General features: G+C 35.5%; 1 protein-coding gene across 1 annotated transcript in view; it reads right to left on the bottom strand.

Annotated features, from left to right (window-relative positions):
• CDH18 (cadherin 18) overlaps positions 1-27,536 on the bottom strand; it is a 231,269-nt gene that overhangs the window by 138,749 nt on the left and 64,984 nt on the right. Inside the window, exons 2-3 of the mRNA XM_058177902.1 lie at positions 19,161-19,455; positions 8,241-8,360 (exon numbers count right to left, since the gene is read on the bottom strand). Coding sequence (XP_058033885.1) covers positions 8,241-8,360; positions 19,161-19,455 — 415 coding nt within the window. The remainder of the gene's footprint in view (positions 1-8,240; positions 8,361-19,160; positions 19,456-27,536) is intronic.

The raw sequence follows: 27,536 nt of genomic DNA, 5'->3' as shown, positions 1-27,536 counted from the left end.
TGCAGGTCACGGAAAAAATCATTGACCTGAAAGAAAAGATTCTAAGAGGAAAGTGCAACACTTTTAAAAACATATAAATATTAGATTTCTAATTCTTATTGGCAATAAGTCATTTTAAAATGCTGGAAGTATTTGTTTGAATTCTGATTATTATTTTGAATAAATATTAACAGAACTTGTCAGATTTTGTGCAACCTTGAAAGTTAAACTGAAAGTGCCACCTACTGGGGAATGGAATAGACATTATATTCCTACAATCCTGGGAAAAATACTGATAAAACAGAGGACAAAGGGCAAATAAATAACATCTGGAGAACTGGCATGCTATCTACTGCTTTATACTTATCCATCTCATGACTACTGGAGTTCCAATGGTGAGAATACAGAAGACATTTAAACAAAGTGGATTTCAAATACTAAGAGTTATGACTGAACTCAGAGAGTGGATTTAAAGAGACATTTGGAAATCTTCCTGGACTACCCAAATAGAACTAATTGACTAATTGTGGAACATAAAGAACTATAATTATTGTATTCTTTGAGGAGCAACATCAGGATTGAGCAGTTTCCAGGTTGACTTTCTGAGCTTAAGATAATTGGATTGGGGCAGTGATAGACTATTGACAGACTACTGAGCAATATCAAAATAAGACAAGATGTTCCATCAGGGGGATATAAGTGGATTGCATAAAGAAATGGTGTCAATGTTCCAAAGCATTCATGATATGATGATAAGGAATTGCAGCAAAATAAAGGATCTAATGAATAACATAGATGGGAATTAGAAAATGTTCAACAGGGGATAATGAATGATGATCAAAAAGTCCAGGAAATAGAGGAGATAATGGAAATACCAGGGGAAACGATAGGACAGATAAATCAACAAATAAAACAAGAAAATAAGAAGGAGAAGGGAATAAAGACTTTTGAAATAATTCAGGGAAAATACATACTAAAAGACCAAAAAATTGTATTGGGTAAACAGAAAGCTACTCTTGAAAAGAAGACAGGGACTTGGGCAGAGGGACTCTGGAGGTCTGGCAACAAAATATAGAAGAGATGGATGGAATATTTGGATTAGGCAGGAAAGAAGTAGATAGAGATAAAGACCCAAAGGAGGAGTTTGGGAGGCAAGTTGAAAAATAAATAAGAATTGAAATATTTAAATGGGCAAGAGATGATGGATAGAGGAAATGCTTTATAACACAAGATTGGCTGTATTAGGAGCTAGAACAGAGGCAGAAACAAGAAATAGGGGGAATATTATTATGCATATTTCTGTAAAATATACTAAAAGCAGCAGCTAGATGTAAAGAATAGATGTTGAAAGATGGTGTCACTATGTATGTTTTAATGATATTGTTATTGTCATTAGAATGGGGTTCTAAAATACTGAACAACTAAATAATGAAGGCCTATATTTTAACATAAATATGTATAACTTTATAATTACATAAATATGATTAAAGTAACAATTATTAATATTACAATTATTACTTGTATCCAAATGAATGATATCCAGATGCCTTACTGTTCATGTATTGATATTGATGTATACTCTAAAATAAAATTTATAAAACATTAAAAAAATGTATTTTTCTCTTAATCTTTTGAAGTAAACTAAAGTATCTAGTAACTCAAGAATAAAAAGATCAGGAGTTATATCTAACACTATGTAGTACAGACATGCCAAAGACTAGCAAACCACAACCATAAACACCAAATAGCATTCAGAAGAGACAATGAAAGGTTTTTAACTTGGTAACACCTGGATAGAATCAGCTACAGTTTCAATGGAAACTGTGAGTATTCTGGGCCAAGCTAAATCCAAAAATTCCTGGATTCCTGGAAGCCTGGCATTCAGACAAATCAGCAATTAATAGACAAATAGAGATAAACTACATTTACACACCATTCAAAAAAGACAATAAAAAAGCTAAAAAGTAAAGAAAAAAGACCGGAACTCATTCTTTCCAGATGTCTATACCCAGATAAGCAGAGATTAACACCAGACAAACAAACAAACAAACAAACAAACAAACAAACAAACAAACGGAAAACAATATCCCAATCAAGGAAATACCTAGGAGAAAACGATACCCTCACCAACAATGGCAGGACAAACTATGTAAGCAAGGAGTAAACCCCATACTTACTTGTATTGATGACATAACTTAATACAGGTAGTCCTTGACTTAAAACAGTTCATTTGATAACCATTCAAAGTTGCAACGGCACTGAAAAAAAATGACTTTTTCATACTTATGATCACTGCAGCATCTCCATGGGCACATGATCAAAATTCAGATGCTTGGCAGCTTACTTAACACCTGTGGCCAGGTAGGGCAAAACTCACTTCACAAATGTCTCAGTTAGCAACAGAAATGTTGGGCTCAATTGTGGCTGTAAATCAAAGATAACTTGTAGGTAATGAAATGCCTGCAAATAAACAAGGTCCAAGAGAATCAAGGACTCCATAACTCTTTTGTGTTTCTCATGAAACCCTAACTGGTGCAGGTTATCCTGGTTATTCTCCTAAGAAAGGAGTTAAATGTCATATTTATTTGCTGCTACTTGCATCTAAGTAAATTTCATGCATTTATTTAAAAAGACAAAGTTCCATGGAAACACGAATGTATGGAATATTCTGTTGTCTTTAGTATTGCATGATATCTGTCAATAATAAGTTAGAGCAAGTGAGATATTATAAAGCATTTCATTATTGATTGTTTTATTAATTATACCCTTTTGTTAAATTTTATAAATTTAACTTTGTAAATTATATGCTTTTGTAAATTGGGAAGTATTTTTCCCCACCAGGCAGGAGGAAGTTATGTTTCACTTATACCTAAGTGAGAATCAAAGCTGGTTAGAGAATATAAATATAGAACAGAAACAGGAAATGATTACATATAAAGAACTTTTGTATGCTGAAGGAGGTAGATTGCAATTAAAATCATTACAGGTATTAAATGAAGAAGGGAGGAATTATACTTGGTTTCAATATGGGCAAATAAGTGCTAGATGGAAAGAAGATCAAAAAATTGGTATAATGCAAAGGGAGGAAAATTTAATAAAGCAAATTAGAAATCAGACCCAGGAGCATATAAAGAGATTGTATAATGTGTTGCTTGAAATAGATTCGGAAAAGGATTTGGTAAAGGATTGTATGATAAAATGGGCACAGAATATTCAGGAACCAATAATGTTGGAAACATGGGAGAAAATCTGGGTTAGAAATGTTAAGTTTACACAAGCACAGAATTTAAGGAAAATTTTTATAAGATGTTTTATAGATGGCACTTAGATCCCAAAAAATTATCATGTATGTATCCTAATATCCAAGCGAAATGTTGGAGGTGTGATTGTGATGATGCTACATATTTTCATATTTGGTGGACTTGCAAGAAAATTAAGGTCTTTTGGATAAGAATTTGGTGGATTATTCAAAATGTACTGAAGAAGAAGATAAAGTTCCTGCCACAATTTTTCCTTTTGGGAATTATAACGGATTGTACAGGGATTGAGACTAAATTGATTCTGAACTTAATAACAGCAGCAAGACTGTTGATTGGACAATACTGGAAGAAAGAAGAGATACCTACAATAGAAGAATGGATATTGAAAGTTATTAATTTGGCTGAGATGGCTAAAATCTCAGCGCTTTTAAAAGACAATACGCAGGAAAGATATTTAATTGAATGGAAAAAATGGATTGATTATCTACAAAACAGATATCAGATTAAGAAATATCAGATTGCCTTTGAATAATTAGAAAGTTATTTTATGTAATGGGGAGGGGGTTGGGAGACGAAAAGCTTTGGATGTGGTTATTTGGATTGGAAGGGAAAATTTTATTCTATGTTTGGTTTATGTATAACTTTACCTTGTGATTGACCCGGAAGCCGGGGTGGGGAGGAGGGGTGTTTTGTTTCTTTTTTTGGGAGGGAGGGGGAAAAAAGGGGGAAAAATGTTTTTGTTTTTTTAAAACTCTTTCAATAAAAAAAAAAAAAAGGAGAGAGAATCAAAGCTGGTATGTTACCTGAAATTTTTGTTCAAAGGTAGCAGCAACTGCTACTTTGAGAAATCTTTTGAAGTTATTTCCTGCAACATATTTACCAAATGAACACTCAACAATTTTCAAAACCTGCAGGAACATGCTGATCTAACTTACAGCCTTCATGAATAATACTTTCTGGTAACTCACAATGGTATCAATATGTTTTCAAAGAAATGGAGATGGGGCTAGCAGTCTTAACCATAAATGCATATTATTTGTTGTCTTGTTGTTGTTAGTTGCAAAGTCGTGTCTGACCCATTGCGACCCCGTGGACAATTTTCTCCAGGTCTTCCTGTCCTTTTCTTTTAGTTTTGGATAAAAACAAATCAGATAGAATTTTAAAGGTAAGGGATGACAATATCAAAAGGTAATAAGAGGAAAGAAAAGAACATGATGGTAATAAAGAAAAACAGGGTTTAAAAACTGGAGAAAAAATTATGAAAATATTATGAGATTGTTTTTTACCCAGTTGAATTTTAGGTGAATTTCGTGGAATAAAATAAGCGCAGCAACATCAATAATGGGCAAATATATAGATATATCACAGAGAGAGAGGAAAAATTCCCACTCAAGGACATAATATTTATAGAGAAACTGTGAAATAATCACTGACAGAATTATCAATACACTTTAACTTAAGTAAAGCCAAATGGTCACTTAGGAACATATGTCTGCACTGTAAAAAAAGTGCAACCAAGAAGATGAACTTTGATTTTTTAATATGACCTCCTCTTAACATTACAAAGTAGAAATCAACCATGGATAATAATACATTTTAGATTACTCAGTGGAGGCTATCATCATAAGGCTAGAGTTTAATTGAACATTTTGTTTCCTAATCACGTTCTTTTTTTCCCGTCCACTCCTTTGTTTTGTGTTAATAGAACACTATTCTCCCAAGTTTTAGTGAGGAATACTTATCTTTGAATGATATATTGGATGGTTATTTCACTCATTTTTTTACAGGGATACGCTCCTACCACCCAGAATTACGATCTTTATTCAGTAGCTGGTCCAAAAGTACCCAGAATTACAACTATAGATTAAATAATACAAAGGACAATTCCTCTGCAGTGAAACCTATTCCCTGTATTTCCACATGATTCATTATTTTGAGTGCAACTTGCTTGAAGGATTTACATGAAATTTCTCAAGAAATGGATTGGGTGTTTCCATCCCCCAAAAATTCAAGATGGAATGGGTATTGACCACAAGCAAAATTTAGCAAGTACTTCATTGCACATTAAATACCATGGGGTCATTCTCAGAACTAGGCAGAAAGAAAAAAGACTCTTGACATAGTTCAGCTTTGTTCTCAATATACTGTGCTTTTTTATATATATATATATATATATATATATATATATATATATATATATATATATATATATATATATATATATATATATATATATATATATATATATATATATTCTATTGGAAAGGATCTGTTGGTCAATTATTGTATTAATACTATGCCTGACCTTTAAAAAAACAATTAAAAAGCCCCAAACTCATCACTTTTAAAAATAATATTTAAAATGTGAAAGATTAGACCATATTTGAAATGTGAAAGATTAGACTATCAGCTGATAAATTTCTCTTCACTGAATGTTTATAGTTTATAATCTGTAACCTTGTAATACTGGTGTAGCGCAGGTTCAGGTTCTTTCCAGTTCTTGAGAACCGGTGGTAAAAGTGGCGGGAGGCTCCGGACATCATAAGGTACAATTTGCGCATTCGCAGAAGTGCGCACATGCTCCCATTGAGAACCAGTTGTAAAGGTAAGTATAACCCACCCCTGGTGATAAGCCCAAAATTACCCAGCCAGTTTTCATATCTAAAGAAGGACTACATCTTTGATCTATCTCCTTGCAATCTGACACTTTAATCAATGTACCATGCTGGCTCTCAAATGATGGACAGAGAAAGAATGCCACACAGTCTCTTAAAAATGCCACATATTTTAACTACATAAACGTATAAATAATTAAAACGGGTGACTGCAGCTTATGTGATCTCTCAATATAAACCATGTTGGCCACAGTGGAAATGAATCAAAGCTGGCACCCTTGGTTTCAGTCAAAACCTGTTTTAATGTGCAGGTTAAAAGAATGGATTGGGGTTTTTTTCAAACTTTTTATCATCTTAACGTGCAAGGTTGAAAGATGGATAGGTGTACAGAAGCGTTTTCCAAACTCTTAGCTTTCAACTTTTTTCACAACAATTCAACAAGAGATGAAGGTTCTACTTCAAGGAAACAAGCCCAAAGAGAAAATAAAAAAGGAGACGAGAACAGAGGCAATATGGACAAAGAAGAAAAGAGTACTTCAAGATCAGAATTAAAGCAGCTATAAACTGTATGTTTAGATTGGTAATATCTTTTTGTGTTTGTATGCTTGTTTACATACAAATTGTTGGGACTTGGTCAATGGAAAAGTCTGAATTAAGACCTTCCTTTTAATAAACTCAGATGTGATTTTTTTTTCTTGACCAAACCATTCTGCCATTAACAATACAATCCTTGAAAGGATTGGAACTTGGGTAAGAGAGAGAGAATTGGGACTTGGGTAAGAGGGCCTGGATAGGCAGCATGTGGCATTGAGTATATTATCTTCAATGAGAGCCGAGGTGGCGCAGTGGTTAGAGTGCAGTACTGCAGGTTACTTCAGCTGACTGCTAGCTGCAGTTCGGCAGTTCAAATCTCACCAGCTCAAGGTTGACTCAGCCTTCCATCCTTCTGAGGTGGGTAAAATGCTGACTCTGTAAACTGCTTAGAGAGGGCTGTAAAAGCACTATGAAGCTGTATATAAGTCTATGTGCTATTGCTATCCTACCATATTTATTTATATGGTTGCAATTTATATGAAGTAACTCTAATGCTAGTGGAGAAGGGGTGAAAGGCTCCCAATTTCTAATTATTTTTTTCTGTATACCAAGTTATTCAGTTTTATTAAATTAATTCACTAAAATTTAGGGGGGAAATGTATGTGGTTTTTTTTTAAAAAAAGGGTACCATCATAGTTTGAACAGATATAGAGCTATGCCAGTGTGACTCTTTTGACTAGAAATGAAGATATGTTATTTGGATTTCTTCCCAGCTGAAAGGAATGCTAATACAATGTGGCTGAGATATTCACGCCATTTGTTAATAGGAATATGTCCAAAATTCTTTCCATCTGAATTTTTCCATGGATGTTGGAATGCTGTATTATGTAACTTCAAGTGTTGAACAAAGGATTATTGTATAAGGTTGTGCATGATTTATAATTTCAAGTTATTTTAATCTAAGTCTGTCTTTTATATATGTATCTCTTCAACATACATACTTTGGTAAAAATGAAAAAAGTATAAACTGAAAGAAAATGCAAATGACACAAAGGTTATGTTGTTTGCTAAGTGACATATACAATAAGAGAATTCATGGAAAAACAAATTAATAAAATTATCAACCAATGAACAGCTATGTTATAGAGAATGATAAGTTTCTCTTATATACATCTGTGACACATAATTTCCAAAGCACTCATTTGTCAAAACTAAGTTATAGTTGCTTAATTTTTAAACAACATTGTAATGACTAACAAACTATAATCCTACCATTGTGTTGATATTATACTGTCATATTTTAGAATGAAAAGAGAAATGCCAGATTTTTAACCACATAAAATGTCCATAATTAATCAGAATTTCTAAATCTGACAGGGCACATATTTTGAAATCAGTGCCACAAAAGAGCAATGTTTCAGTCAAGGGACTATTTTATAGCCAAAAAATGAAATATATGTTTAAGTCAGAACAGCATCTCGCTTATACAGTCACCTTTTATTTTAGCATCCACTGAAAATAATAACTGCATGCCTGTGTGTGAGTGCATTCAGTCACACCGATATCCCAAATACATATAACTGCAGTTTATAACTGATACTATTTAAATGCTCTTCTATTACCAGAATTTATAAAGAAGGAAAGTGGCCCTGGATTTAATTTGGTTTTTTTTTCTGTTCTTAGTAAAGTATTTTTATTTATACGCTTATAATATTTTGTGAGGTAATTATGGTAGTATGTTAAAAACAGAGATGATAATGCTGATGCAATCATCATTATCATTATCATCCACCCTAATATAATATTGTTCATGTAACCAAGTAAGGCATAATGGGAAAAAAATACAACTTACCTGTTTTAGGATCAACAGAGAAATATGGTTGTCCCTGAAGAATACTATAAACTACCCGGGCACTATTTCCATAAGTGGGATCATCTGCATCTGTAGCTGTCACCTGAAGGACTGAGGTACCTGTCATAGTCAAAGAAACATGATTCAGCTTCAATATACAGATTTTTAAATAATGTACATTCTGATGCTTTTTCAGTTCAACAAGAAGACTTACAGTAAATATAATCTTTCATTAAGCCATTGACCTTATTTTCATGATTTGTTAGATTAATAATCATCTTTTTTTTTTTTTTGGAGTTGAAGGTGGATTATATCTGGATCTCTCTTTGTTTTATCACAACAATAACCCTATGAGTTGGGTTGGAATGATTTGAACTCATTCCTGTCAAAGCATGCCGACCTTCCTCATTTATCAGTCAGAAGACTCAAATCCAGGAAGTTCCCACTGGCGCTTGCACAACATTTGCCCAACAACTTTAATATCGATTCCCAATGGAAACCAAATGGGTTGCTGAATGCCCAGAGATAGGAAGATGTATAAATGATCCCACAAAAATGGTTCCGGGCTTTGAACTACCACGTCAGCAACGGACCATCCTGAATAGCATTTGCATCTCACACGGCGTCTGTCAGGACACACTTTATAATTGGAGCACAGTTTCCTCCCCTCAGTGTGATAGCTGGATCCTATGTCAAACTGTATATCACATCATGATCGGATGTAAACTGAGGGCATATATCGGTCCAGTATCTGATTTTTTTAAAATATAAACAATGCTGCACTTCAGTGATTAGATGACCTAATCATTGGTATTTAAACATAGATCTTTTTAACATTTATATTTTATTGTGTTTTATTAATCTCAGAATAATGCTAATATCTATTGCTAGCCCATGTATGATATGCAATACACTAAATACATAAATGGGTTGGAGTGAAAGGCAGAAGAGAACTAAAACTATCCAGTGAGTTTCTGTGGACTAGAATGTGGATCTCAACAATCACTACAGCACACTGGATATTCCTGCTATTTTAAAGAATATGAAAGCACAAAAGCTCAGAAACTGGCTGATTACAATAATTATGTTTATTTCATTTGTTTGTTTGTTTGTCAAACATGTACAAGATAACAAGTGTAAGTATGAACATAAACATAAACAAAGGAAGTAAATACAAATAAATGGAGACAGTAAGACAGGGACGGTAGGCACACTGGTGCACTTATGCACGCCCCCTTTACAGACCTCTTAAGAAGGGATTGAGGTCTATGGTAAACAGTTTGAAGTTGAAACTGTGAGGGTTTGAAGCTGTAACAGTGGAGTTGGGTACTACAAGTAACCGAGTCATTGTTTTTTTCACAGATATCCCATGCTTGCTCTACATTTTGGAACTTCATGCTTTGTGTTTGCAATTCCACAGCAAGGCAAAAGGCCAATGTTGATGGGAAGACTTACTATATACTAAAACTTTAAAAAAAAACCACAAGAGATTCTAAACTACAAAGTTTTAAAAAGTAAGCTATGCTCAATAACATGACGGATTAGAAAGTACTTTATTTGTTTGCTCTAAATCTAAATTAAGGAAATAATTTCAACTAATGGTGACAAACTCTGAAACAGCAGGGGGAGGGATGGGGGGAATGAAAAGTTTATTATTGAGAAAAAATATTTTTTATTTATTTATTTATTTATTATTTAAATTTGTATACCGCCCTTCTCCCGAAGGACTCAGAAAAAATATTTAAGCATTGTAATAAGATTCCATAAAAGCATGTTCAAAAATGAGAGTCATGCTGCTTATTAAACAATATGAAGTGATCACCCAGCTTGTAATTGTGAAGCAGTGTAATGGATGTGCCACCAGTCTCCTCTCTGGATCCTAGTTTGGAGGAGGAGGAGAAGTCAGTCCCCAGCACCTCTGGGGAAGACAGGGCAGTGAGCCTGGAAGTTGCTGCGGTGTGGCTCAGGCTGTAAGAAGCCTGTTATTAAAACACAGCTGCCTGCAATTACTGCAGGTTCTAGTCCCACCAGGTCCAAGGTTGACTCCGCCTTCCATCCTTTATAAAATAGGTAAAATGAGGACCCAGATTGTTGTGGGGGCAATAAGTTGACTTTGTAAATATACAAATAGAATGAGACTATTGCCTTACACACTGTAAGCCACCCTGAGTCTTTGGAGAAGGGCGGGATATAAATGTAAAAAAAAATTTAAAAAAAAGTTGTTGGAGTAGCAGACCAGGGAGCAGAGGGCTCTGACTGCAGCTGGTTGAACTTGAGTGAAGGAAATTATAACTGCAACAAGTAAGCCTGGAGGCATCAATCCCTTCCCCAGTTCCAAGGGCACGCAGGGCTGATAGGTGACAGGAACAACACCAGTTGGCCAGGTTACTCAAGAAAAGGCAGCCTTGCCCACTATGAGGAACTGTACCAGCATTAACTATTTAAGACTGCCCAAAGAGAAGGATGTTGCTGGAACAATGGGTTTTGCTTCATGATCCTGCTTCCTGTGTTTCTTGCCTTCGGACTCATGTTTTGACCTTAGATGGATGCCTGAACTTCGTGCCTTCGTGGATTACTCCTAGCCTTGGACTCTTGCCTTGCTGTGTGTGGTCATTCTAGTCACTGACTAAATTCGATAATTTAATCCAGTCTTCTTGTCGGCTTCCCAGAGCCTCTGGTTGAACCAGAAGTGGGTGTGGGTTTTGGCTAGTGTAGAACTGCTAGGGACTGAATAACAGCATGGACAGCTCAATAAAGATTTTGAAAGACCTTTAACTGTGGTGTGTGCATGTGTGAGCAGGACAGCACAAGCATAAGATTCCACATGTGACTAAGTTCCCACTCCTTAGGGACAGCTAGCAAGGGCTGAGGCTGCCAAAAAGTATAAACCTGCTTAGTTTGAAACTAGCTTATGCTGAAGCAATGAAAGTCCTTGATTTACAACCTAAAATTGACACCAGAATTTCCATTGTTAAGTCAAGCATTGACAAGCAAAGTCAATGGTGGGGGGAGCCAAATTTGCTTAACAACTGTATTACTTGAGGTTGTTAAGCAAGTTTGGCTTTCCCCATTGACTTTGCTTGTCTGAAGCCAGATGGGAAGGTTACAAATGACCATCAGATGATTCTGGGATGCCGTAATTCTCATACATATATGTCAGATGCCAAGTGCCCAAATATTGATCATATGATTGTGGGGATGCTGCAATGGTTATGAAGTGAGAGAACTGGTTGCAAGCCATTATTTTCAGTGCTGTTGTAACTTCAAACGAAATGAAAAGTTTTAAGTTGAGGACAACCTATGTCACATTGTGGGTTTTTTTGCAATTCAGCACAGAAAAATTCATGTGACGCTATGATTGTGGACTCACTGGAAAGTTCCTCAGTCTTTCAAGGATGGTTTTGAGCCACACAGAACTAGCAATAGGAAAGTAAGTGGAAAGAGGAAGTGCCTCTGAAATTTCTCAGAAGTATTTCACACAGAGACTGGAACTTTTAAACAAAAAACAAAAAAACCCAGCCCTTTTCTCGTTACACATAGACTGCTTAAATTATTCTAAGTATGGTTAACATAAGTTTCCTTATGTGTTTTTAGAAATTTCAGCCTGCATGTGATATATTCCAACACTTAATTTTGACAAAGCAAGGTTAAGTGCTTAAGAGTGGACAGGAGGGCTGGAAATTATATAGGAGATACATTGAGTGAAATTAAATCCTTGACCTCTAAAGCAAAATGTGTAATGAATAGTTGAGATGATATGGAAAGATGTTCTACAAAGACTTCTTATCTTTTCTTTTTTATTACTAACAAGTACTATTATGTAGTTAGTAACTGATTGCTGTGAAGATGTTTGGATTTGAAGAGAAATAATGACCCACAATGACTCTTTAAAATTCCTTCAGGGCTAAACTCTCTGCCACATCTACTGTTCAGGAATTACTGATAATTACCAGAATTACTGTCAGGAAATAGCTGGAAGGAGCTATGAAACACAGCATTTTGATGTGTCTCATCCTATTCCTCCTTTCCCTTGTTCATGAAGAGGCACTAACAGACTTTATGCTACATGTTTCTGGAATATATATGAATTTAGAAAAGGGAAGAGACATACCAGAGCACTGGAAATCACATTATAATATGTTTCCTCAGAGATTCTATATGACAATAGAACTGCTTTTTCTGTAGTTTTGGCTGGCAACTATAAACCAAAATTTTACCTAAGCACCATAAATTTGTCAAAATCTGGAACCAGTGTCTGGAGGCTTTAAGGATCTAGATTAAATCAAAGCTAGATCCTATCAATTTGGAGTTGTGGATTATTAATAAACAGCTAGACTAGCTACAAATGTCACTGCATTGAAACATTATGGTGTATTAATTTACAACATAATTAAATGAAACTAGGCAGCCCAATACCATCAATCCTCAGTGGGAATCTCATTTCTCCTGAGCCTGATAGCTCATAACTTGGGGGCAATGATTCTCCTCAATTCTTGGATCCCATTAAAACAGCAGGTAAAACTTGTGACAATTCGCCTTCACCCAGCTTCATTTGTAATACTACTTATGACTCACTTTAGACCTGAATGCCGTGGTGTCAGTAATTCAGTACTCAGACAGAGAACTGAAATAGATTGTACATGGGGCTCTTTTTGGAGACAACTCAGAAGCTATTGCTGCTGCAGAATGTAATGGCTAGGTTATTGAGGGGGAATATCAAAATGCAGGTTATTATCCTTAATCCCTGTATGTTGCAGGGATATGTCAAGCAATGTCTTCACAGATAGAATCTGCTGATTCCATCTGGATGTCTAGAAAGGTCTGGTTGAAGCTACCTGCTTTTTTTCCTGAGGTTTATGGAGAGTGGTCCAGTGTTCTCAGCAATGACTTCTGGAACCTCTGGAATTCCCTTTCCTCAGAGCTACATGGACTACTCAAATCTCACTTGGTTTTTTGCAAAGAAGTGAAAAATATTTTATTTGCACAGTTTTTCAGCTCTTGGTTATAGCGAGTTGTTTATCTGCTTCTATTTCATTTACCAAGTTTTGTGTTTTTGTATTTTTTCATATAATCAGTTCATTGTTGCAGTTCAATTCTGTAATTCAAAAATCCGTAAACATTTTTAAAAAAATATTGGTCTGTATAACACTGCATTAAAAATCGTATATGTTTTATGAAACTAAAACAGAGCAATAGTAGGACAAATCAATCTAGGGAGCATGATTGTCCCCTCACTGATTTTACAATTGTTACGCATCAAATGCCCATCAGGACATCAGTTAAATATTTGTCTATATCGGTAGGGAAGAAGATAGGGATGTAGGGTAATAAGATTGATAGATGATAAATAAAAATATAAGGGGTCACTCATAGTTATGGGTGGATCCATCTACAATCTGAATCTCAAAAAAACAGGACCAAAATATAAAAAAGACCAAACTAATGACAAAAGGTACAACAACCAGCCTTTGAATTGGCAATGAAGATATCACAGTAATTGATAGCTTTTGTTTTTGAGGATCAATCATCAATAGTAAAGGAACAAATGGATTATGCTGCAGACTAGCACCTGGCAGACCAGCCTTGAAGATCTTTAAATGTTTTTAGCACTATCCACGACAAGACACTGTGTAGGCAGAAGACTAACAGAGTACATCTATAAATATCAATTAGAAATCAGAAGATATAATGAAAACTCCTTAATCACACAACACATTGACAAACTTAACCACAGTTTCAACTGGGAAACTGTGAGCATCCTAAACCCAGCTTAATCCAACAATCATAAGGAATTCCTGTAACCTTGGCACTCAGAAAAAATCAGCCATCAAGAGGCACATAGAAATAAATAACATTTACATGCCAAAAAAGACAATAAAAAAGCTAAAAAGGAAAGAAAGAGACCAGAACTTCTCTTCACCAGCAATCAACACCCAGATAGGTAGAAATTAATACCAAGATTAACACGAGAGAAACAATCGAAGACTGAACAATACTCTATTTAAGGAACTATCAACCCAGACAAATAAATCAAGCAATAAACAGCCTGGCCTACGTCAAGTGCCTGATCTTCGGACCTTCTGTTGTGAGCTAAAAACATATTTATTTACTCAAGCGGGACTGGCATAATAGTTTGATTTTATATTGGGGTTTTATTAATATTTTAAATTTTAAATTCATTTTTAACTATCAGCCGTTTAGTAATTGCTATATTTTAATTCCTTTTAATTGTATATATCTTGTATTTTATTTCTGGCTGTACACCGCCCTGAGTCCTTTGGGAGAAGGGCGGTATAAAAATTTAATAAAATAAAATAAATAAAATAAAATAATGATGGAACTACCAAGAAAAAAAATCCCCACCAGCACTGGCAGGGCATGCTACTGGTTATAAACAGAGAGCAAACTCTAATTATTTCTAGTACTGAAGATATTACATAGTTCAGTAATGAAACATCTTCAAGTGAATAATCAAACTCAGAGAGCCCCAAAAACTTCAAAAAAAACCCTTTAAATGCTATGATGTTTTTATACTTAAGGAAATTAAAACTGTCCAAGCCTTGGTATTCCCTGTGACATACTACAGAAGCAAAGATTGGAATTGAAGAATCAGGTTAGGCAGAGTATTGATGCTTTTGAACTTTGGTGATGGAGAAAACTCATGAGAATACTGTGGACAGATAACAAAAGAAATATATGGATCATCAAAAAGAAGTGACCAGAATCAAATGATCCTATTTTATATGAAGACCTCACTCTCTGGAAAATGCTCTAATACTGGAAAAGGTGAAAGAGAAGAGAAGGACCAGCAACAAGGTAATGTAGTTGAGTGCATTGTTGGAAAACTCAAAAGACTACATTAAGGATAGATTGTCATGAAAAAAAAAATCAATGTGGTCACTAGGAGTGGCAAAACAATGGAAATCTATCTATCACTCAATCACTCAATCAATCACTCAAGGATTTCAGCAAGGTTTTTTTTCCAGGTTTTTCAGTGCTGGAGATTTCCTGGTGTTTCCAAGTATTGATAACACGGATTGACTCTAAGACTTTTCCATACAAAGCAAAGCAAGAAGTTATATAAAAACATCTAAGAATTGAGTTCAGGCTAAAACATCAATCTGCTTCCCAGTCACAATTAGAAGAAAAGGCAGTAACCGAACATTCTGTTCTGAATCTATTTACCATAAAATAAGTAGAGCGTTATTTTCATGTATTATTTGTAAAAAGGCACTCTTTACAGCAGTTCTTCGCCAAAGAAAAACAGTGTTGTTAATCTGCATCGGTTTCTTAAAAGGGAGAAAGAAGTAAAATAAGAAGGTGATGTTTCTGAAGCATGACTGCGAGAAAAAAGGTTCACATGACCTTTTGCTGATAGCAGGAGAAAGTGGTAGCATACAGGCTCTTGATTTTGAGGATGACATTGAAATCCTCTTCAACAACCTCCTTACTAAATAGATAATGAGTGGCTGAAAAGGCAGAAGAAATCGCGAGAATCAAAGTTCGTGCAGACAGAGATGGAGAACACTAAGAAAAAGGTTTTCCTTACAAGTTCCATTAGAACTTAAAATTATTTCAGGATCATGCAGAATCACACATGACAAATTTTCAGTCCAAAGAAATGAATTATAAGGGTGACAAGTGGGATGCACAACAGTGCTTAGCAACTCTGTATTCTCTTCTCACTTCACTTCATCCTTGATTTGCTACCCAGGTTTCCAATTAACACTTGCTGCTGTCATCATGAGTAAGCTAAATGTCATTAAGAATGCTAATGTAGGATGCTAATACAGGTAGTTCTCATTTAGCAACTACCTCATATATATATATTTTTTGTGTGTGTACACCAATGTATGTTTGTTATCTTAAACTTTAGGGGGGGGGAAGATAAAAAATACTATATTATTTTACTGGACACTTGCTTCCTCACTGTGTTCCCTACTCTGACTATAGATAATTCAAACACTTAACACCATTTCACTGGATTATCACTATTAGCTACTTCAGCATATCCAGAAGCTGATAATTTTAAAAAAAACACTCTACTTTGGTATCATATTAATATCTCTCTTTTTTATCATGTTGTTGGGTAACATTGAGTTCATATGATAAATGTATAATCTACAATCCAAATTTGTCATCCTTAATGTTTATAAGAAAAAGACTGATTTTCTTACTAAAAGCAAGTTGTATCGTTTAGAAGGTTTCATATGCTAGGACGTAATTCAGAATAACAAAGTTGGAAGGGACCTTGAAGATCTTCTAGTCCAACTCTTTGCTCAAGCAGGAAACCCTATGCTATTTCACACAAATGGTTGCCCAATCTTTTCTTTAAAACCTCCAGTGTTAGAGTATTCACAACTTCTGGAGGCATGTTATTCTGTTGATTAATTGTTCTAACAATTAGAAATTTTCTCCTTAGTTCTAGATTGCTTCTCTCCTTGATTAGTTTCCATTCATTGCTTCTTGTTCTACCTTCAGGTGCTTTGGAGATTAAGCCTCTTCTTTGTGGCAGCCCCTTAGATATAGGAAGACTGTTATCATATCATTCCTAGTTCTTTTTTTCATTAAACTAGACATACTTAATTCCTGCAACTGTTCTTCATGTGTTTTAGCTTCCAGACTCCTATTCGTCTTTGTTGCTCCTGAAAATTCACTGTTTTCTTGCCCAATACAGTGGTAGTTATAATGCCATTATATGGAACCATGATAAACTTATAAGGCATGGGCATCTATAAGGGTAGATCAAAGCACTGAAATGGCACTCACAACATGAGTTGCATATATCACATGCATCTAAAAAAGGGCATGGCTTTGATCACTCCATTCACACCTGCCTTTTTTATGCTGTCAACTTCTCATGGATCCCTCTGCATCTGGGAATAAATGGATGGATGGATGGATGGATGGATGGTCAGATAATAAACAGATATCACTTTTTTCTCTATGTGACACATAATAATACATTTACCCTGTAACCCAAGAATTCAATTTAATAAGTCATCCTTATGCTAACCATTTATTAGTTTAAAATCATGGTTTTCTGGTTGGAGAATGTTTTTGTTTGGAAATGATGTTGCTATTTTTATAAGCTATATAATTGTGGATTTCTCTTTATGCTCTTTGAAGAGCCCCCCAAAAATCTGTCACTTTTCCACCCAGCTGGCAGCAAAGCCTGAAGCAGGAAAAATAGGCTTATGTGAATTAGACTCTATACCAGTGATAGCTAGCCTTTTCTGGACTGAGTGCCCAAAGCAAGCACGCACAAACCCCCAAAATGCAATCTGTGCAACCCGCCTTGCATGCATCCCACTCCCTGCACATGCGCACATGCCCTCTTCATGTGCCCCGTGCCCCCCCGCACACACACCCCACATGCGCCCCACCCCTGTGGCAGAGACCTGAAGACCAGCTGGCCAGCAGGAGGTGCATGCACATGCACAGCGGAGTGGAGCTGGGGTGACGGCTTGCAGGCCCACAGAGAAGGTGCCATCACAGCTCTATACTGATTTCCTCTTTCAACCTCTAGCTTTCAGCATAGTAGATGGAAAACCTGAAGCTATTTTGTACCAGGATAGATTATCAGTCTAATTCAGGGTTAGGCAACTTGTAAACCTCCAGATGTCGCTTAAATCACCATTGCTAATAACTGACAGTCTTGATCAGTTTCCCAAATCAGAAATTTATTTCTAAAAAGTTAGAGAGGATTTTTTAGCCCTGCAATCTGTGAAAGGTCCTTGGTGCTCTCTGAGCTTGCTTGTTTTCTTGCAGACGTTTTATTACCCTATCTAGGTAACATCATCAGTGCTACTAAGGAGTGCTGTTTGCTGTCAGTTTATATTCTGGTGAGTTGCTTGTCTGTATGGGTAGAGGGCAGTCTCAGAGATTCTTTGATTGGACTGTTTACTGTTGGCTCTTTGGCAAGTTCTTGATTGGGATATTGTTTATTTGATCGATGGTCTGAAGTTAACCTTAGAGTTAATCTATGCTGACCTGTTTGCTGATTACTGGTAGAAAGGTACTGGAGTCTTTTTGTTCTCTTTTGGGCTGGTTGATTGTCACTTTTGCATGGTCTATAGATATTGTTAATGTCTATGTGTCTATTGATGGCTGATTTGTCAGCATGCCAGACTGCAACCCAGGGGTGAAATCCAGCAGTTCTGACAGGTTCTGGAGAACCGGTAACGGGAATTCTGAGCAGTTCTGAGAACTGGCAGAGGAAATTTTAAGTAGTTCAGAGATTCGGCAAATACCACCTCTGGCTGGCCTCAGAGTGGGGTGGGAATGGAGATTTTGCAGTATCCTTCCTCCAGGAGTGGGGAGGGAATGGGGATTTTGCAGTAACCTTCTCCTGGAGTGGGGAGGGAATTGAGATTTTGCAGTATCCTTCCCCTGTCACACCCACCAAGCCATTCCCATCAAGCCACACCAAGCCACGCCCACAGAACCAGTAGTAAAAAAAATGGGATTTCACCACTGCTGCAACCTATGTTCCTTTTCAATCAAGAGAACAAGAAAAATATTAAAAGTTAAAGGTGGAGTGAAGTCATTGAAGAGGAAGAAGAGCTACTTGTGTTGTTGTTTTTTTTCAAATTCACTGGTGACACAAACAGCTAAAATAATCTCAGGCACATGTATGTATGTATGTATGTATGTATGTATGTATGTATGTATGTATGTACATATACACACACACACTACAGCCTTATCAGAAAAAAACACACCCAGAAATTCTAGTGAAGTCATTGAAGAGGAAGAAGAGCTACTTGTGTTGTTGTTTTTTTTCAAATTCACTGGTGACACAAACAGCTAAAATAATCTCAGGCACATGCTCTAGCGTCTCAAGAAAACTAATCAATCCCCCCCTACCAAATGTCAAATCAACGGTATATCAATGCAATTTCTGATTCTTCTTCTTACCCATATCAGACATCTCTGGCACAGTAACGATATATGGTCCATCTGTAAATTTGGGTGCATTGTCATTGATATCTTGTACTTTGATAATAAACTCAGATTCAGGCTCAAGTGGCTTGTTTGTCCATCTATCAATAGCTTGGGCGTGTAGCACATAATGTGTCTTCTTTTCTCGATCTAGGCTTTTGGTTGAGTGGATGTCTCCGGTCGTGTCATCAATAATAAAGATAGTCCCAGCCCCTTCACCGGTAAGAATGTATTTGACTGATCCATCACCTTTGTCGGAATTGGAGTGCAGCTGTAAAACACAGATATACATGTAATGAAATATTCATTCTCCTATAACCTTGTCCAAAGTAACGCAAAAATGTGTGTATTTATGCCATATGCATGACCACTTAATGGAAAAGATAATCTTTTGTTTGCTAGTTTTAAATATGATGAAATCAAATCAGCCAATATAATCCCTTAATTAATCACAATCCGAAATACAGTGGAAACAGGCTGCTTGGCAGACTAATTATTACTTCCAATGTGGGGAGAAAGGATAAAATAAAAAAAGGGAGCAAAGCAATACATTTCCATATTATACCAGTATTTAAAATTTCTACCCTCTCCACAGAAAAAGAACCAGAAATCACTTGGGAAATGTTTCATTATTGCAAAAAAAGGAAAAAAGGGGGAAAAAAAAAAAGAAGTTGCTTTAAAGCATTTAAAATATTCTAAATATTTAAATATTCTAAATAACAATAGAATAGTAATAATATTCTAAAGAATCAGTCCCAATTCAACTAAATTCAAGCAGCTTGCTTATAAGAGCATTTAAACATTATAATATTTAAATATATTCTAAATATTTTAATATTTAAACACTCTATTAAGCAAGCTGCTTGAATTTAGTTGAAAAAGCAATGAATTAGGACACTGTTTCTTATCTTAATTGAGATACACGATTTGAAGAATCAGTAAACTGCAAATCTCTGTCCGCATCTGTTTAAGTAAACAGTTCCAATATATTGAGAAGGCTTAACAAATGAGGTATTTTATAATGTAAGGTAACAGCATGCAGCTTCAAGCTCATTCTCCTAAACAAAATTGATTTCCTTTCCCTTAGCCAATCTTGGAACATAGCAATGTCTTACATCAATTATCTTTTATCAAGCTCTTCCTTTAGTAAGCTTATTACCATAATACAATGCAGAACTTGTATTGATTCCCTGGCCCAGAGGTGGTATTTAGCTGGTTTGGACCGGTTCAGGCGAATCGGTAGCAGAAATTGCAGATGGGCTGGCCCCTCTTCCTCCCCCACCCGGCTCTATGCTGTCCTATTTAGGCACATTTTTGAGGCTGGGCACATGTGCGGAAGGCTGGGCGCATATGTGGAGGTGGTGCCAGCAAGCAAAGCTAGCGCACACACACACACTCACATTTTCAGTGGTGGGCAAACCAGTAGGTAAATTATGTGAATCCCATCTCTGTACTGGCCCCAATTCAATGAACAAAATATTAATCCATTGATTATTGTACAGTTACAACTGAAAAATCATTATTTGCAGCTATTAAAATGAAGCTATAATAACAGAGTCAGGGCTCTTTTTGGGTATAAATGCAATGTAAATGGGGAAAAAATAAAAGACAAATACATTTTAAATCTGATATTTAATCAAATTATACATTTGCTAGTGGCCGATACAGAAATTTCCCTAATATTTTAATTCTTATTTTTCAGTCCAGTTTATTTCCCCATTATGATAAATGACAGTAAGACAAATAAAATATAACAACTAAAACACAACAGTTTATTTTTATAGAGGGGAGGAACCAAGAAACACTTTTTAAAAGAATCCAACCAACAGCCTTTATGACTTATACAGCCTGCCTGTAGATTGCTAACTAAAATCATAAAAAATAATCTGCTATTAATTAAAGGTGAATTTTACAATAATCATAGAAAAGTACCGTGTATAATAAACAAGTTAGACAAAAGATAACACAGTATTCACCTGATTAGCCAGGAAATTGTTAATAACTGTAGCTATCACCCTGTTACTAAAATAATTGTCAAAGTCATCATAGAGAAGAATAGGAGCCATCAATTCAACTCTTCCACACTTCAAGGTCAGATTTTAGGACTACCAGGGAAAAGATATAAGACAGGGCTATCAAACTTGTGCCTGTGTGCCAGAGGTATCATGTGCAGGCCACGCCCAACCTGGCTCCGCAAAGGCAAAAAAGTCATGCTATGTCACGTGATGTCACATGATGCAATCGAGTTTGACACACATGATGTAAGATGTAACAGCATGAAGATGATTAGGCACTCAAATTGACCAAGAGCCATGATGGCGCAGTGGTTAGAATGCAGTACTGTAGGATACTTCTGCTGACTGACAGCTGCCAGCAGTTCAAGTCTCATGAATCAAGGTTGACTCAGAATTCCATCCTTCCAAGATGAGTAAACTGAGGACCCAGATTGTTGGGGGCAATACGCTGACTCTGTAAACCGCTTAGAGAGGGCTGTAAAGTGCTGTGAAGCGGTATATAAGTCTAAGTGCTATTGCTATTCATCTGGTTCCCTAGTTAATTTCAGAGTGGATTCAATTCAATTAACTTTGATTTTCTATATTCAGGATTTGAATTCTATCCTGGTCTGTTCTTAGTCCAAGATCCACAGTGACTTGAAACAATACCCATTTTTTAGCAATTTATCCATTATCCTACACATATTGATGGACTAATAATTGGTCATATGCTGGAAGAGCATAATCCTGTGGGCAAGGTATTAGTTATGTCAAGCAATAATTGAAATCTTTGTTACTTAATAATTCCATTCTGCAGGTAGACTTATAAAGCTGAAATTATGAGAAGGTTAGGAAAGTTCATGTCAAGGGTGAAGTTAGCAGTACGGCCCTGTAGGTGCTCTTCATACAGCATATGTGAGTAGGAGGCTAAATTGAAGTTGAATAGTCATAAGGAAAGGTTTTTATTTTATGTAATATAGATAAGTCAGGCAAGATACATTTTATCATACTTAATAAAGTTTGTATTCCAAGGGTGTGAAACAGAAGTGAAAAATAAAAATGTCATGAAAGACGTGAGCCATATCATAGCTTGCATATATTCATATTCATTTTCAGTATAACCCTATACATGTCTATTCTCATTTAGTTGAGGTGGAATTACTCCTAGATAAATGTGCACATGACTGCATCTTTAACTGACTGAGTTATATTCTGAAATTTTCCAAGGAGCTGTTGCAGAAATCCTGTATAGTTTTATTTAAAGGTCAGCTGAAAATAATGGTATAGGTAACATGAGAATTCAGATGTATTTTTTATAGTTCAGTTGAAATAAAGTGCCCGAGGTACCTCTGTTCTTTTCTTTGATAAAATGTTGCTATGGCAAATTACGATTTTTGTTTTTGAATTTGTAAATGCAAAAATTTAACTCTGAAAAGGAACTGATTTTGTTTTATTATGGATGGTTGCACACTCAGCCAGATTTGGCATTTTTGTCCAACTGCTGAGTCCTTCCCATGAACCTGGGATAGGCACATATTATTGGGGGACGGAGATGCTGAAATTTTTCAGCAGGCAATTCTTTCACTTCACTTAATGATCTGGAAAATCACTTAATGACCAAAACCAAAAGTGCCAGGATTATAGTCACTGAGCGAAGCAGTCACGTTACATTTTGCTTAATGACCATTTTGCTAAACAGTTGAGATTCTCATCCCAATTATGGTTGTAAGTCAAAAAGTATCCGTCTATCAAAAATAACAACATAAATATTAGCAATTAATCAATAACAACTGTCAACGTCAATTACCCAGGTTTTTTTAAAAAAGCACATCAGGCTAAGGTTCATTAATGGTTAAAATTTAAAATAAAATGATAATTATTTTCATTACAGTGATGGTTAGTTAATTGTAATTATTTCTAAATATATAAATATCTGGCTTCTCGAAATTCCAATTGTGATCAGATTTGGAGGCCTCAGATTTGAGAATATGTTGTATACCATGAGCATAAAATATTACCAAATACTAAATACTAAATAAGTGTTGATTATTAAAGTGCCACAACTTGGTATATTAAGTGTTAATTTCAGATACTCCTTTTACATTTGACTAGGACTAATCAGCACAAACCTGTTCTAATGTATCAGAAATGGGGTGTCTAAATTTCTGCTGTTATTTCGTAAGTACAGAGGAGGTAGAATGTGTTACATAAAATTAGATACCAAGGTCAATAGATATATAGCAACACAGTAAGTTAAATCCAGGGCATAGCTATCAAATATCAAAAACATCTGCCAGGTTATCCCATCTTCTTTATGTGGATGATCTGAAACTATATGGAAAGATATCATCTGGATTCACAGTTCAACACTCTCTGTATATAAAGCCATGGAATGGAATTTGAACTGGACATTTGTGCACCTTTTACATGAACATGGGAAAAATAATGAAAACTAAAAGACTCAAAATATCTTTGGAAACAATATCAAGGGTCTGGATGAGGAAGACAATATATACTTTGGCATCCTTCAAGTTGACAACACTCATTAGCTCATTCATTCCTTCAAAACAGGGGGTCTCCAAACTTGCCATGTTTAAGACATGTGGACTTCAACCCCAAGAATGTAGTGAGGAATTCTGGGGGTTGAAGTCTTCAAATTTTAAAGTTGCCAAGTTTGGAACCCCCTGATTTGAAACATTTAGATAGCTTCCAATCTTTTAACAAGCTCTGGGCAGCTACCAATCAAACATCAACATCAAGCACACCAAAATCAAGAAGGTTAGTAATGAATACATAATGAAAATGAAGATCTTAAAATCCAAACTCAATGGAGGAAGCATTATCAACACAATTAACATCTAGGCAACTGCAGTCATTAAATACAGAGCTGGAATAGTGGACTGAACTCAAGCAGAACTAAAAGACCTGGATAGGAAGATGTGGAAAAAAAAGTGTTCGAAGAATATCTGAAGGACAGTGAAGAAGGAATACTGAAAATAGTACACCATGGAGACTTACTGAAGTTTAAAGCAGGCTATAAGAAAAACAAAGTAAAGAATAGCAAAGAGGCAAAGCAACGCAAAGTATTATATAGGCAGTACATAAAGGAACTAGGGGGCCAAGCCAATGACAACAAGACTTGGCAATGGCTAAGAGCCGGAAAGCTGAAAAAAGAATTAGAAGGGATAATTCTGGCTGCATAAGTCCAGACCTTAAGAACAAATGTTTATAAATCCTAAACTGAGAAGACAGCAATAGACACCATATATCATGTCTGCAAAGACACTGAAGAAACAGTGGACCTCCAAATTAGCTGCTGCAAGATCGCACCAACTGATTACAAATAATGGCATGACAAAGTAGCAACAATGGTGCAGTAGAATATCTACAGGAAATGCCACCTGATAGCAAAATAGAAGACAAGGAACTGGAGAAAACCACAAAATGTAAAGACCCATAAAAAAGGAAAACAAACATGGCAAAAGAAACGATAATACCAGTACTAACAGGTGCAATCTTGGGTGCAATCCTAAAGCATCTGGAGCACCAATTGAACATCATTGGTATTGACAAAATCATCAGTCAATTGCAAAAGGCAGCTTTACTTGGAACAACTTAGATTTTTATATAATTTTAGTACCATGAAACAATGATATTTACCTATCCTACTGAACAACATTAATAAACAAGCTAAATACAGTCCAAATATGTAGCTTAATATGCAACCAGCCAGAATAATATACAGTAGAACCTCTGGTCACAACTATAATTCATTCCATAACTTTGGTCACAACCCAATTTGGTCGTGACTTGAACCTAATTTTGGAAATTTGGCACTTACAAAAAAAAAAAGAGGCACAGAAGGGAAAATCGGCTGTGGAAAAAAAATGTGATTTTTTTGGTCAGAGCCCGATTTGGTTATGGTCAGAAGCATTCATGACCAGAGGTTTTACTGTAATTAGAATAAGCCTCCCAGAGTCACTTGGTTGAGATGGGTTGCTATGAAAATTGAATAAACAAACAAACAAACAAACAAATAATCCCATGTACTTCTTGTATATCATAATCAATTATTTACAAGGTCCTTTCCATTACCATAGCGTATAATATTCTCTGAATTTAAACAGTTGCACTTTTGTATGAGATCAGTATGAAGTATGATCACTATAAATTTTGTGGTTAGAATTGGAGAATCAGTTATGAATTAATGGCTTTTATCTGACATGCTCTTGGAAAGAGAGTTTTTAAACAGCTTAACTGCGAAAACTTTTGATAAGGATAAAGTAGTCCAGATAAGGAAAAGGGGCTAGGGAATGTAAATATGATAAATAAATAATTATGATCTATTATTTTGTGTCTCAAATGTACTGCATACAATCAAGTTTTAAAACAATAAAATCCTAAAAGACAATACTCTAGAGAAACTTATATAATCTACAGATATTATCAAGCCCCTTTACACCAATTCACAAAAATGTAGTATATTCTCACAGAATAATTAGTCAGGTTTACCACAAGGAAAAAAAGGAGTTAATTACAGAATCTTGGAAACTGGAAATGAGTAGTTTGTTCCTCGTTTATTAGTGAAGACAATAAGATGGGGCCTCTTTGATGCCTTTGATCCTCTTTGTAATGGTCTTTCGACTTGGATTGAAGTGGCTACTCTTTTTGAAAATAAGGACCTGTCATCTGTTCTTGTTTTGCAGGATTTTGGAAATACCTATTACCTTCTCAAGGCTCAGAGTATTCCATTACATCAATTCTCTATGCTATCTACATAATAATAGTAGTGATATTAGTATTAATAATACTAAAGGAAGCCTTTTAAAATAATAGGAATTTTTAATATGTAAAAGTTTTTGTATCTTTTATATAACCATTTTAAGAGTTAACTATTTGTATTTATCAACCCTTTATTCACCACTATGACAAAAGTATTACTTCTGAATGAGGTCCCAAAGTAGTATGCAATCCGTTTTTTGTTTTTTTTTGACATGTCTGTTCTTTTTCACATTGAAAGCAATTTACAATGTTGTCTGGTGAGACATTCCCATTAGAAAAAAAATAAAAAATCTGTCTCAATGCCACCCAAGCATAGTATCTGCCCAATGTATTTTCGTATCCAAACCTATAGTTTTGGAAATATAGATAGTCCTCACTTAATGACTACCCTGTTTAGTTACTGTTCACAGTTATGATAGTGATGTGACCTTTATGATTCTTGTGCTTACAACTGTTGCAGTGTTCCTGCAGTCACATAATCAAGATTCAGCCACTTCACAATTGCTGAGTGTTTAAAACCATTGCAGTGTCCTGTGGTCACTATGCTCATTTGTGGGCTTCCCAGCAGAGTCAATGGAGAAATAAAATCCATTGCAAAATTACAAGTTGCAGTTATACAATGTCTAACTTAATGGGCATTTAAGGCCCATGGCAGAAATGAGGTCATGAGCCCTTGTGGTCATATGTCTCATTTAATTATCACATCACTTAATGATGAAGTTGTCAATTCCAGTTGTGTACATTAAGGATTACCTGTATTTAATTCAAAAAATTGAACAGTGAAGTCCTACATACATATACTGGGAGTAAATTCCATTTAACTAGATGAAGTTTTTCCTCTTCACAACATCATGGAACATCACAATAGGAAAGGGATTGAGGCAACTGAGATTCATCCCTGTATTAATCTAGGAATCCAAATGAAAAGATCCCAAATGTCTAGCATGGATACATGCAAAGGAGAGGAGAGAATGACCACAATCTGGATATTTGGTTCCACTTCTTAACTACCTGTACTCTTAGAATATACTTCTTTTATCAGTTGGAATCTAAAACATTTGCCAGACCTATACTTGATTACTGTTCACCTGTCTGGAACCCTCACTGTATTTCAGACATCATTACATTAGAGAGGGTCCAGAGATATTTTACTAGGAGAGTTCTCAAATCCTCTGCTCAAAATAAAATTCCCTATATCGCCAGGCTTAAAAACTTAGGTCTAGAAAGCCTCAGCTACGTCATCTACGTTTCGACCTATGCTTAGTTCATAAGATTATTTACCAAAACGTTCTACTTGTAAACAAATACTTTAATTCCAACAATAATAATACAAGGGCCATCAATAGATTTAAACTCAATGTAATTCACTCTAATCATAATTTTTTTAAAAAATTTGCATTTATATCCCGCCCTTCTCCGAAGACTCAGGGCGGCTTACACTATGTTAGCAATAGTCTTCATCCTATTTGTATATTTATATACAAAGTCAACTTTTATTGCCCCCAACAATCTGGGTCCTCATTTTACCTACCTTATAAAGGATGGAAGGCTGAGTCAACCTTGTAATAATAATTGT

Source organism: Ahaetulla prasina, chromosome 3 (assembly GCF_028640845.1).
Source record: "Ahaetulla prasina isolate Xishuangbanna chromosome 3, ASM2864084v1, whole genome shotgun sequence".
NCBI classification, from domain to species: domain Eukaryota; kingdom Metazoa; phylum Chordata; class Lepidosauria; order Squamata; family Colubridae; genus Ahaetulla; species Ahaetulla prasina.
Note: the sequence above shows the minus strand (reverse complement) of the source record. Positions and strands in the feature narration are given on the sequence as shown.